The sequence below is a fragment of the Equus asinus genome, chromosome 20 (assembly GCF_041296235.1).
Source record: "Equus asinus isolate D_3611 breed Donkey chromosome 20, EquAss-T2T_v2, whole genome shotgun sequence".
Classification (NCBI taxonomy): domain Eukaryota; kingdom Metazoa; phylum Chordata; class Mammalia; order Perissodactyla; family Equidae; genus Equus; species Equus asinus.
This window is the reverse complement of record NC_091809.1, coordinates 107,885,733-107,900,007: the sequence shown is the minus strand read 5'-3', so window position 1 is coordinate 107,900,007 and position 14,275 is coordinate 107,885,733. Positions and strand designations below refer to the sequence as shown.

Below are 14,275 nucleotides of genomic sequence, written 5' to 3'. Positions count from 1 at the left end.
ACTTGCAGGATTTATCACATCTATGCTTCTTTTTCTCAGGATTTTGTTGTTTCTGATAGCTGTTCCCCCAACTCTCCCCACCTCCTTCCATATTTTTACCTGCTTAAAAAGACTATCTCCTTCAAAAAGGCTTTCTGGATTCTCTCCTCTGGATGTAGCTTCTCCCTCACTTATAAAAATGTGCATTTTATTTGTGTCTTTCCTAACACGTTGATTTTACTCTGCCGTGTTTTATGGCAAGCTGTATACCTGCCCATTTTAATTAGACTCTGAGTTCCTCCAGCGTTCTGACATTGTGCTTTTTATTTTTGTACTGGATGCACCAAGTTAAGGCTATTAAGTGTAAGTCCTAACAGTCCTATTGATAATAGGTATTTATTGATTCAGATTCATCAGTTTGACTCAGAATTCCCTGAACAAATATTTCTTTAGCGGATAAATTCCTTTTTTCATGAAGTTACATTATGGAAAGAAGAAACAGATGATATATAAAGTAAACAAATAAATTACATGATTTCAGATAATTGCTATGAAGAAAAATGAAACAGCACAACGGCATAGAGAATGCCTGGGACAATGGAACTGTAGATAACATTTTCAGAGAAGGTCTCTCAGAGATGGTGATGTTTGAGTGGGAGTTGAATGATAAGAAGGGTTATGCCATGTGAAGATCTGTGGGGAGATCATGTTAGGCAAAGAGAACAGCGAGAACAAAGACTCTGAGATGGAATTAAGCTTGAGCTTTTCAAGGATAGAAATGAACCCTGTGTCCTTAGAGTAAGTAAATGGTGGGGAAAATTGTAGAGGAAGAGATGATAGTGTTGGGCAGGGACCACAGCATATATGGCCACATGGCAGATGATAAGGAATTTGAATTTTACTATAAGAGCAAATGGGAGCCACTGGGGAGCTTTAAGCAGGACAGTTGCATGATCTGATTCACATTTTTCAAAGATCACTCTAGTTTCTTGGGTTCAAAAATGAAGAGTAGAATATTTCTATTTGGTGCATCACAGAGCCTGAAAAAGTATAGCAAAAAGCTAAAGAAGCTTCCATGAAACTGTAACCTCTCTCTAAATCTGGAAGTCATTTGGATTTCCACTCCTTCCTTTACTTCTCATAGCTGGAATTAAAGGGTGCTCTAGATCCACCTCTAAGAGTTAATAATGAAATAAATAAAATATTTGGAAGGAGAAGTTTTCCCATTGATTATTGGCTCTGTTACACGTTCTATGGTCTGGAAGTCTGTTTCATCCTCACTCTCAACTTCCCATATTCCAGAATATAAGTCAATCCAGAAGAGTGCACAGCAAAGAAGACCCTATAGCTGTAGCCATATAGTACAGTGTGCCTTGCTCTATCTTTATATTTATCCCATTTTATTTATTAATTTACATTTTTGTCTGCCCCACTAGACTGGGAGTACCATGAAGGCAAGAACTATGTCACATCCTCAATCTGTATCCTGTAGAAACTCAATAAATACTAGCTGAATAATAAAGGAATAGAGTTATGTTAGTATGTAAAAAGATAGATAGTCATGAACAAATCCTTAAAAAAATTACCCATTCACCTTAGTTTAATAAAATTAAATTAAAATGAATCAAACTAATAAGCACATATTAATTAAATTCAATTATAAATATAATAATTTATTAATTAGAACAATCCATTATTCAAATATGGTATTTAATAGTAATTCTATTATTACTATTATCATCATTAGTTACTTTAACTAGGTGAGTTACTACAATAGTAATTATTTTGAAAGAATTGGGTGCTAGACCATCAACCCATGAGTTTATAATTAATAATTCATTACTTGAATGTCTCTAAATCATAGCTGATAAAGAATTAATAATGTTCACTGAATGTTGTTTATAAGTTAGGTATACATTTCAATACAATGATACATTCTGATTTATTTGGAAAACAATGAAACTGGTTCCAGGTATTTTTATTCTGTCAGCTACTCTCAGATAATGCAAGGTGCCAAGGCAGGTGGTGGGAGAGAAGAGAAAGGGAACTCACTGGTGGATCCGTGCACGGCTGAAGGGGCCAGTATAGCAATCTGAGTTCTCCAGGTCTGGAAAAGCTGTCTTGTCGAGAACCATTGGGTTTTGGGCCATCCATTTTTTGATTCTTTTAAAATAATGTTGCACACTGGAACAAAGTCACATTTTAGAAGCAGATTAGGTTGCATTGCAGAGCTCTGCCCACCTTCTACTACCGTTGCAAGAAAGAGTTTCAAAAAAGACATCCACACACCCACACTCACATCCACACACATGCCTTCCTCCTGCTCCCACAAAAAGAAATTAATTCCAAGTCACAGCAAATCTTGCATTTGTTTAAACTATTTCAGGGTAAGTAGGAAAAATCTTGTGAAAAATATTAAAGAATCATCATACATAAAGATGGTGGCAGGAAAGAACACACAACAATAAAAGCAGCACGGCATGTTTATTCCAGTTGTGTGTCTGTGTACGTATGCATGTCTACATGTAGCTATAGAGCACTCCCTGACTCTTTAACAAATCCACAGAGATGTGCCTTTACAAACTGGAGACGGAAAAGAAATACATGGCTAGGACACGCTCATTCAGCAAGGCTAGGAGCCATCAGTGTGATGGAAACAGCAAGGGTTTCGGAGTCAAGCAAAACTGGGTACAAAGGGAGCTGTGCATTGTAGTAGCTGTGTGAACCTGTACAAATTATTTAACTTCTTCTTGCCTCCGTTTCCTCACTCATGAAATAAAGACAATAATACTGACCTTGCTGGAGAGCTGTGAGTTGGTGTTTTAATTTAAACCTGATCATTAACAATAAGAAAAGTTGAGGCAAAAGGCCTTCGCAGTACAAAGGCTCTGTATTTTTGTACAAAAGCTTTGTATTTTTAAAACTTTAATGGGCATATGAATCATCTGAAGATCTTGTTAAAATGCAGATGCTAATTCTGTAGGCCGGGGGCGGGGCCTCAGATTCTGCATTTCTGACTAGCTCCTCAGGGATCGCATGCTGCCATCCACCAAGGGCACTTTGAGGAATGGATTTAGCATGGACCACAGCATATAACATTACGATACTGTTTCAAGAAATCTTACATCAGGACACTGTGGCCTCAGCTTCAGATCACAGTCAGAAGCCAGTTCTACTGAGCCATATATACTGATTGGAATCATACTTATTTTATGAAGAAAACAAGAAAGAGATACTGACTCCAGAGACTGAGTCTGAAAATCTAAATTCTGAGCTACTCTAATAACAGCTGTGTTTACTAGAAAAAAGTGCAATATTTACATACTATTTATGAGGTCTTATATTTGGCAATTTTGGGCTTCTGTAATAGTAACTCAGTAATAAACAGTAATAGTAATAGTAGCAGGATAGAATATTTTCCCAGACAAGTACAATGTATCTTAATATTTGTTTGGCAAACTCTGCTTAAAATTTAAAAAATTTAGTACAGCAATATGCAGGCAGTTAACATTGTATTTTACGAATTATTTTATTCAAGTCTATTATGGTAAAATTACCATATAAAATTTGAAATAAGAATCAAATCCTGGGGCCAGCCTGGTGGCACAGCAGTTAAGTTTGCACGTTCCGCTTCTCGGTGGCCCAGGTGCGGACACAGCACCAGTTGGCAAGCCATGCTGTGGCAGGCATCCCACATACAAAGTAGAGGAAGATGGGCACAGATGTTAGCTCAGGGCCAGTCTTCCTCAGCAAAAAGAGGAGGATTGGCAGCAGATGTTAGCTCAGGGTTAATCTTCTTCAAAAAGAAAAAAAAAGAAAGAAAAAAAGAAAAGAAAAAAAAATGAATCGAGTCCTGATGTAAAATTTAGCATGTGAAAAAATATGGACCTTTCCTTTGCCAAGTAAGGGTATTATTTAGATGCCAAGTCATTTTTGGTTTTGGAGAAACCAAAGTATTTCTTTCTAGTCTAAAATAATAAATGAGCAGTATCTGAGGTGTTCATTTTGCTTTTTCTCATTATAGAGAAAGTCTCTGAAACCACAGACTGTCGCCATATCCTCGCGACTAGGGTACAGACATGTAGAAAACAATTACTCCAGCTTTGCCAACTTAGCATAGTGAAGAAAACAACGGGACAGGAGCTGGAAGATGAACGTTCCAGTAGTTAATTGGCCAGTCACTGAAATTGAGCCAAACATTTCCAATCTTTGAGCTTCAGGTTTCTCATCTCTAAAGAGAGGAAGTAATCCCACCTGTCCTACATCACTAGTTGGCTAGAAGGATCAAATAAATGGAGCCATTCTGACCACTTCGAAAGTGCTGATGAGCCACAGAACCTAAACTACTATTTCGGGAATAATTACAAACATACTAGAAATGAATGGGAATTAAAAAATTTTTTTTCAATGAAATAAAAGGATTTTCAGACCATCACTGATCTTTTTACAGAAAATAAATAATATTATCAGTTTAGGCTTTTTGTACACACTTCCCATGAAGGAGCAAATGATGCCTAACAGTGATATGTGGTCAGGGCTGGATTTGAATCACAGGATGCAAAGTTGTGGTTAATTAATTATTTCTTTGATTCTCATTCATTTTTCTCATCTCTTAAGTGAAGTGCTATTTTGAAAATTAAATAGGTAATGCCTGATACAACAGTGCCCAGCACACAGTAAGCACTCAATAAATGTTTATGATAATAATGAGGAAAAGGAGAATTACTACTACTCCTAGTACCACTCCCACCACCATGCCACCAGGGTAACTACACTCCACCAAATCTTTACCATGTTGGCCATCTTGCAGGCTCAAGATTTCATGGCATAATGGGAAGATGACTTCCAATAGAGCTTTAAGTTCCTTTGCTAAAATCAGTGGAAAGGAGAGAATTCTATGGAAATTCAAAGGAATCTGGATTAAAGGATCAAAAGAACTTGGTCAGAGCACAAACTCTACCAAATCAGCTGTGACAGCTGAAGGATAAGGTGTGGGGTGGTGGGGAGTGGTGATAACGGAGTCATTTCTTTTCCCTGATCAGGTTGATAGAAACAGCAGCAATATTAAAACTATAATCATTTCCCATCAACCTGCTGGAGAAACGACGATCTTCAAAAGCTGGATGATTGCCTGTACATTATTTATCCCTCAGTGTTTACTGGTCAAAATACCCAGGCACAAAACCTCTTTCCCACTTCAAGAAAGGAAGATCCAAGTGAAATCTAAGTGCACAAATTTGACTTTCGTTTCACTCTTTCCAACTGTCTACAAATTGAGTTTTACAATTTTATAACAATGATGAACACACACAAACACACACACACACAGCATTTAAATTTTCTTCTCCAAAGGTAGTTAAAACAAACCAAAATCAGTCATTTCTTTAAGAAAGTTTGAACTTGGGCAACTAACACAACATTCTTTTTTGCAGTTTAATATGTCATAAAATTTATAAACGCCTTCCTATTTATTCACTACCCTCCCCATATGCATCCAGAAAGTCAAGGAACAAAGAGAACTATTTGTAATAAGTAAATTGTAAAGAGGTACGCTATTAGTAATATCTAGGATACTTTAATAATCATTTGGAATAACTGATAACTGAATTTTCATTCATCAAATTAAACAAAATAATAATAAATACAAAAGATAAAACATATTACAACATATAATAAAGTATTCATTTTTCTAGTTTACTAAGTTTTACCAAAATACAAAAAAAGATTTTTTCCATTATTAAATATGTTGTTTCGTTAGGACTTATCAGGCATTCGAAACATGAGTTTACTCTAAAACTAAATTATGACAGTATTACATATACAGACATTTGTTGCTATTTTACTATGCAGGATATTATCCTTCTGCAAGTCTCTGAAAGAAAGATGCCTGTTTATCAGAAGACCCACTTATTATACAGTAGCAAAACCTCACTAATTCTATAGAGCACAAGGAAGCAAACCCAAAGATATTTTATCAACACATCCAACATTAAGCAGGCACATGCAGAGAAAAACAAGAAAAACCTGCAGTTGTAAATTTGTATACCATAATATTCCAATGACTTTGACTTTATTATGCAAAAACAACTTTGGACATTTACTATGTAGACAGGGCCAAACAGGCACAAGGGAAATACTGACTGCTCATTCTAATCTGAGCACGTTACCTTGACAAACAGAAAAATCTGACCTGAGGAGCATCATTAATAATTTTTTAAAGGTCATTTGAGTACTAATTCCTTTAATATTCATTCTAATTTCAAGGTTTTTTCCCCCATGATTTACTTTTCTGCCACCCATTCCTACCACACCTGAATGTAATGTTTAAGAGAGATCAATGGTCTCCATTCTAAAATTCAAATTTTTCCTATTCTAAAGTTCTTTATTATAGTCAGCCATTTTCCCTGCTAAAGGAACTAGATTTATCGAATCCTTCCTAAAATGGTCTGATATTTACACTAAATGATTCTTCCAGCTTTTGTGTCATTCTGACTTGTAAGATTCTGCAAATTATTTAACGGCATACTCTACCACATTCACATTTTGTTTTTGTTAATTGATTCTTTTACAATGAACAGAAAAACAGCACAGCGTAAGAAGCCTTTGGGTTGTAGAGTTCCTTAAATGGAAGCTCATTTCCTCCATGAAAGGAGGCCAAGGCTATTCGGGTGGGAGAGGTTCCTCTGTCTCAGGGTTGTGGTTTGATTAATTGCTTTGTCCTAGCTTCTGTTACCACACTAGGTAAAGAGATGTTGTTTTGAGATGAAGCTCTTGAAAAGAGGTTGTTTTCAATACTAGGATAAAAGAGACAGCTTCAGTTGGTGAAATTAGAATAGCTCTGTGATTCAAAAGAAGCTCTAGGGCCTTGGTACACCACTTCATCACTCTGGATGTCTTTTCTTTGCCGCTTCTGTCAAATAAGAGATTTAGACTGAATGATCCAGAAGGTCTCTGATGGGTCATTGTTTATTTTGATCTTGGTTTTAAAACTATCTTTAAAATTAAAATCTCCTGAAATGCTAACTTGCAATTAAAATCCTCCTTCTACAACATTACAAGGGAGGATTGCAGGAATTTCAATGGTAAATAGAAAAGAGATGATCTGAATGTAACATTGTTAAATTTGGCACAGTCATTCTGGAAATATTTTGAGCAAATCAATAAAATTGTTCTTCCTGAAATTTACAACTGCTGATGTGGATAGTCAAATGTCTTCTTTTATTTTTTTTTCCCAAAATGACAAATTGGTTGCAAACAAATTATGCATCATCCACCAACCTGCCCATTGATTTGCTCCTCCGGTCAGTGTAATAGGATTTTTTCCTGAAAAATAATAGAAATCAGCTGAAGAAAGTCACATGAAAATAGTGACATCAGTGAGCAACAACCTTCAATCATATTGAGCATTTCAATACTCCAACTTCCATGCTTAAGAAAGACACGAAATAAGCCAGTATAATAGGAAGAACTCTGAATTTACATTGTTTTAAATTCAGAAACTGAGTTTTTAATAACAAAGACACTTTCATAAATCAATAGATCACTTTTGAATATTTGACTTTTAATTCTATATTTTGAAAGTCTGTCTTCTGCTATATCATGCATATTAATCGAACAATGTGCTTACATGTTGTAAGAAGCCATTCATCCTTCCATCCGCTCATCCATCCATCCATTCATCTACTCATTTATCTATCTATCCATCTAAACACCTATGTAATGAATACTTCTGATTTTGTAAGGAATGTTAAGGTATAACCACTAAAAATTCAGAAGAAAAAAGAGGGTTTCTGCCCTCAAAGAAGTTCCTTTACAGATGAGGAGACAAGTGATGGTTATAGCACAGTGAGAAAATGCAGGAAAACAGAGAGGGTTATGCAGTACCTAGGAAGGGATCTCAATTAGTTTTTAGAGATGGATGAGAAAGGAGACAGGGAAGCCTTCCCAGAGGAAGCATTAGCTAAGTTGAATCTCGAAGCATGAGTGGGAATACTCCTCAGAATACAAGCACTTAGGGCATGGCATTCTAGACAGAGGTAGCAGCATATGAAATGGCTATGGAGCAGACCAAGCACTGCAAAATTCAGGGAACTGCAATTTGTTCCATAATCACTAGAGTATAAATTGCAAGTTGAGGCTAGTAGTAAAAGAGGTGGGGGGATGATGAACAAGGCACAGATGATGAGGGGTCTTGCCACTAATGCTAAGGTTTTTGGATGAAAAGCAATGGGAAAATATTGAGAGTTTTAAGAAGGTGTGTTGCAGGTCTGATTTTAGAGAAACTAAAAATTCTAATGACAGAAATTAATTCATCTCCTAAATGAGTCTCATTACATATTCACCTGGGAGCTCAGGAATCTCATGTTTTGGGCCTTCTAAAATGCCTCTTTATCCCCACCCATCAAAACCCATTTCAGAGGATCAGTAAACTTCTCCATAGTGTGATATCCAGAATGCAGGCTGAGAGTCAAGACAACTGATGTTTAGTCCTGACTATGTTATTAACTGCTTAAAAAACTTGAAAACCTTCTGAGCTACCATATTTCATTGGAATCACTAATCATATTACAAGAAAAGAATTTTTAAGTTGTCTCTGTCATACCCCAACACTAACTTCAAATATGGAATTTAAGGCTTGCTATATCTCTCCTAAACTCACACTTTAAATATATTTCCCCTTCATCTTTTTCAAACATACACAAGTTTTTGTGCATAGCTAATTCAATTCTCATTGGGCTATAAACCCGTCTTCTCTCTGAAACTCTTCTACATGGACCATCTTGCACTTTTTACCCATCATCACATAACTGTTCACTAACTATCTTCTATAGGAGGCTGGGCTTCTTGAAGACAATAGTTTCAATTCACTTGACTTTGTATGCCTGGTGTACACTTGGCACATTGTTTGATAAATAGTAAGCACTCAGATGGCTGATGAATAAATGAATGAGCATCTGTTTAATTCAAAGTTGTATTTATCTCCTTTAGTGCCTGAGAGCACTTTGCATTTAGTAAACATTTGCTAAATAAGGTATCATTTTTAAGAAAACTACAAATGTAGTACTGGCTTAAAATAATTTTCAGCATCAAGAAAATCTAGGAATGTGATAAGAGGAAATAAATATTATAGAAGCACAGAGGGAAGTGGGATTAAACACTATTCTCTATCTTTATTGCTGCTAGCTTGGAATATTTCTCTTAAACAATTTTTTATTTATTTATTTTTTTTTTGAGGAAGATTAGCCCTGAGCTAACTACTGCCAGTCCTCCTCTTTTTGCTGAGGAAGCCTGGCCCTGAGCTAACATCCATGCCCATCTTCCTCTACTTTATACGTGGGACGCGTACCACAGCATGGCGTGCCAAGCGGTGCCACGTCCACACCTGGGATCCCAACCAACGAACCCCGGGCCGCCGAGAAGTGGAACGTGTGAACTTAACCGCTGCGCCACTGGGCTGGCCCCCTCTTAAACAATTTTTTAAACTCATTGGGAGAAATAAAGAACAAATGAAGGAAGAAAGTCATACAAGATGAATATACATTTTTTAGATGATTTATCTTGTAAGAGCAAATGAAAATTAGAAGAGACTCAATTTTGCCAATTAACTAACACCCCAATTACCCATTAAAGCTAGGATGAACTTTGTGTGACAATTATTGCTACCAAGTCGCCTTCCTTGAGGACTGGTTCTCACTCATATTGAGAACACGTGTGTAATCAGCTGTGTCTGTCTGGCTACATAAAGGGCAAGGTCTCTCTCTGTCTTTGCCGTCTCCTGGTAGCTTGCCCGTGAGGCACATCACATTCTCTCTTGATGCTTGTTCAGTAATAAAAGTGCTTTCGTCTCTTCTAGACTTTGTGGAGAAGTTTTCTGGGTTGGGGGAGATTTTGCTTTTAATTATATTTCCCCCAACAATATACCAGGGTACCTTTAATCTGTGAAGTCAACAATAACCTGAAATTCTCCTTAGTTCTTCTGCATAAATGAACCTGCAGGACGAAATCATTTCCTACCCATAATCCTCCAACCTGTAATTTATTAACTACATATTGTTCACGTACAGAGCTTTCTTTATTTTTCCCCTAATTTTTCATTGGAAAGATTCTACTATTTTATACCTTGCATTTATCTAGCTATCTACCTACCCACTTATTACAACAACCACTAAAAATTATAAGTAAATAATTATCTCCACCACCGTTTCCAACCAGTGTTTCACAAAGCCAAGCTGCCACATGGGGAGATGCCTGCCAGGCCAAGAGAGGGTGCAATCACATGACTGGGACCCTGTGTCCCCTGCTCCTTGTCAAGCAGAGCTGCTCCACTTTATTTACGTATGTTTTTATGTTATTTTATTTTTGAGTGAAGTGTTCTTTGCATGACAAAGTCATCTAAGTTTAATACCAATTGTGGTAAAAGATTGTTCTTAATGTTTTAAAAACATTTCCCCTAAGTTTACTATGTTTAAAATATTTGTGGGAGGAGAAGCTTGAGAAAAGATGAGAGGTCGACATCATCTAGGAACTCAACCTGAGAAGCCACAGGATGACTGAATCATCTTAAAACACGTTTGACCCTTTTAATGTGAGAGAGGGGTTAGAATAAACAGGAACCACCTTAGAATCAAAAGAAAAATAATGAAAGCGGAACTTCATATTTCTGGAATGTTGAATATACAAGCTCAGTACTTCCTGGTAGGATAAAAAGTAGAAAATGTGGACTATTTTAATTCTCTGAAATTTTTTGGTTAGTTAGTTCTGAAAAATCAAGTCCAATATGTAGGCCATATTTACTTTGGAAGAATAATCAAGAAAAGAAATAGCTAGAAAATTTAGGTATATAAAATTCTACATATTTATTCAAGCAGAAAAATCTAGATAAAATGCTCAATATTCATGTTCACACAATAAGTTAGCAGAAAACTTCTGCAGGAAGGGTTACAACTCTAATAACTTTTTCTGAATAATTCTGCAGCTTTTCTTTGTGAAATGTAACATGTAGATTTCAACCCCGAATAAACACATGGAATAGCTGAGCATGAGTAAATATTTTTATACATAAATCTTTAAAAAAATCTTGTCCTAAAGAGCTATGTACTTTTCCTATTTAAGTTCTTTGCTAGTTTTGTATATTTTCATTTTAAGACGGTATTTATGTTTTTAAATCTGGTAACAGCTGACAATTGGAAACTGAATTGGCCATTATGAAAACACTTTGCCACTTAGTTTATGCTTGAATAGCATTCTCTTTTTATGAGCTGCTATCCCAAATTTCAGGTGTACCTTATAAATACATGAGAAGTAAGTTACTGAGTTAGTTAATACTACATCTATTATTTAAACTGATCTGGAAAGATGTTCCAAAAGAACTCTGTGTTCCAGCATTTCTCAAACAGTTTTCCCAAAGAACACTATCAAATTAAGATAAAAAAAAATTTCATCATCAGATGGAAATCAGTGAAAAGCTGCTCTGTATAACTACCTCTTGAAATCTATAAAAAATTGTAAAGTTATTACAATATTAAAATTTCTAAGACAATATTTCTTTGCTATCTGTAACAGAGTCATTTGGGATGCTTGTTAAAAACGTATATACCCAATCCTATCCTAGATGTATTATGCCAGAATCTCTGAGTGTAGGTTCCAGAAATCTTCAATTTTACTAAGTTTCCCAGGTGACTCTGATGCACTTTAAGACTAAGAACCATTTCCCTAAAAATTCCTACAGTAAATAAACATGTTTAACTCAGAAATTCAGAAACATTTTTAGTCACAGGATATTTTTCTCTTAAGATCCTCTGAAACTAGTATTCCTCTGACACACTTTGGAAAAAGCTGTATACTTTCTAATATTTATAGAATTTCAATGGCATTTTCCAAAAGTTTCCATAATGTGTCCACCATGGGTGATTCTGCTTGTTTTTGAAATACTGGTGGTATAGTTTTCAGCATCACAATAACACACAGCTGCTACAGAATGACAACCAAGAGATGGTGGTGTCATGAACTCGGACCAGGGCAGTGAGAGCCCTGAATCTTAGCCACAAGACCACCAGAACTGGCTAAATGTAATCTTACCAGGAAATAAAAAATGAATATCATTTATAAAGAGCAAAACCTTCAAAGAGAATATCTTCTTCAAAACCTCCCCATGGATGGACGGACAATATGGTACACAGCTTGGAGATCTAAGCTCTAATTTATACAAACTGAGGACACTCACAATCTTGCAAGGGAATTGTTTTTAATGAACTTCTAAGGAAAAGAAACAATGGAATTAAATTTGGTACAGATTTTTTATAAAAATGAGAATACATGTGAGAACACTGATTATTCTTTCAATTAGAGTTCCTTAAAACTTACCTGAAAAGTCAAGAGCTAGGGAAATGAGAGAAAGGGGACCAATGTGCTCTAACAGACCTTCAATGTTTAAAGCTAGTTAAATACAAGCAAGATGGTGGAAAGACCTATATGAAAAGTATGACACCAACATTGTGTTGCAATTGTCTTTATAAGACTTTTCCCCCACAGACTACAGCAGAATGAGCATACTTTGAAGGCAGCTGATGAAGACAGAAAAACTATCTTAGAAATTATGAATTCCAGATAAATGGGTAAAGCAAATGTGTTAACTGACATTTACTTTTACACCAAATAAAAGTATAACTGTGGGAGTGACATCAGCATCATGGTGGAGTGAGCTGAGCTTTCCCAGTAATGTCTCCTCTCCAACATACAATGATAAAGACATTCATACTTCAACAGAGGACATACAAACACAACATAAAAATGTTGGACAGACCCATGCAGCCATTAAGATGGAGAGCAGAGAGACTGGAGCCCCCTTGGAGGAGGTGCAACGGGGTAAGAAAAAACTTCACTCCCTCCTATAAAGACTGTGATCCAGGACAGTGGGAGGCCTCCCAGAGGGAAGGAACAGGGGAGGGGACATTCATTTGTGGGAACACCAAGGATCCTGAGGGCCCTTGCAGTCAGAGAGAAGACCTCTACAAGGGGTCACTTCATCAAGCCAACACCCCAGGAGAGCAGATAGTGAGAGCAGAGGGAGAAAACCCATAGAGCATGCCAGAGAGAGTGCCCCTCCCCTAACCTGCCCAGCAGCCAGCTCCAGTGTCTGGAATCTCCACTCAAGGCAGAGGGCTCAGAATACATGGCTCTTGAGCCCAATCCAGTGGTGATAGGTGGTAACTGTGACCAAATAACACCAGGATTCAAAAAAAGAGAGCCACTCACTCTAGCAATAACAAACATTATATTAGATCTCCAGACCAGAGAGAAAATGACAAGTACCCAGAAATCAGTCCTGAGGATACAAAAATATGTAATCTAAATGACAAAGAATTCAAAACAGCTATCATCAGAGAACTCAATGAGGTAAAAGAGAATGTAGAGCAACAATTTAATGAGTTCAGGAGCTACTTCTCAAAAGAGATAGAAACTATAAAGAAGAATCCATTAGAAATATTAGAGATTAAAGACACAATGGAAGATATAAAACAAAATGTTGATTCCCTGAATGCTCGAGCAGACATCATAGAGGAGCATATCGGCATAATTGAAGATAGACATGTTGAGATGCTCCAGATAGTGGAGGAGAGAGAACTAAGATTAATAAGAAATGAAGAAAGTCTTCAACAAATATCCGACTCAATTAAGAAATGCTACATAAGAATTATAGGTATCCAAGAAGGAGAAGAGAAGGATAATGGAGCAGAAAGCTTGTTCAAAGAAATAATAGCAGAAAACTTTCCAGACCTAGAGAAGGAGATGGAAATCCATGTGAAAGAGTGTATCAGATCTCCCAAATATATCAATATAAAAAGACCTACTACAAGGCACATAGTAGTGAAACTGGCAAAAGTGAATGACAAAGAATACTAAGGGCAGCAAGGCAGAAAAAAATAACCTACAAAGGAGCCCCTATCAGGCTTTCAATGTATTTCTCTGTGGAAACCCTACAGACTAGGAGAGACTGGAATGACATATTCAAATTTTTGAAGGACAAAAACTTTCAGCCAAGAATACTCTATCCAGCACAAATATCCTTCACATATGATGGAGAAATAAAATCAATCCCAGAAAAACATAAGCTAATGGAGTTTGTAGCCACAAGACCTCACCCCCTTTACAAGAAATCCTCAAGAAGGCCCTCATACTTGAAAAAAAAAATGGGAGAAATGGGTTACAAAGCATGGAGTAAGGAGATAAATAGGTAGCCAGAATCAGAGCAGGATAGCAAATACTCAAGAATTGCATTAAAGACAAAGGAAAGGAA

General features: G+C 36.5%; 1 protein-coding gene across 6 annotated transcripts in view; it reads right to left on the bottom strand.

Moving 5' to 3' along the window:
• Positions 1-14,275, bottom strand: part of ANO3 (anoctamin 3) — a 439,146-nt gene that overhangs the window by 93,714 nt on the left and 331,157 nt on the right. For 5 of the 6 annotated variants that reach the window (XR_011495962.1, XM_070491365.1, XM_070491368.1 and 2 more), the window contains 2 exons: positions 7,258-7,302; positions 2,032-2,163 (listed from right to left, as the gene is read on the bottom strand). Coding sequence is in view for 5 of the 6 variants with exons in the window: in XM_070491365.1 (XP_070347466.1) it covers positions 2,032-2,163; positions 7,258-7,302 (177 nt within the window). In the remaining variant the exon portion in view is untranslated. The remainder of the gene's footprint in view (positions 1-2,031; positions 2,164-7,257; positions 7,303-14,275) is intronic. The other variant, XM_070491367.1, reaches the window with a different exon arrangement.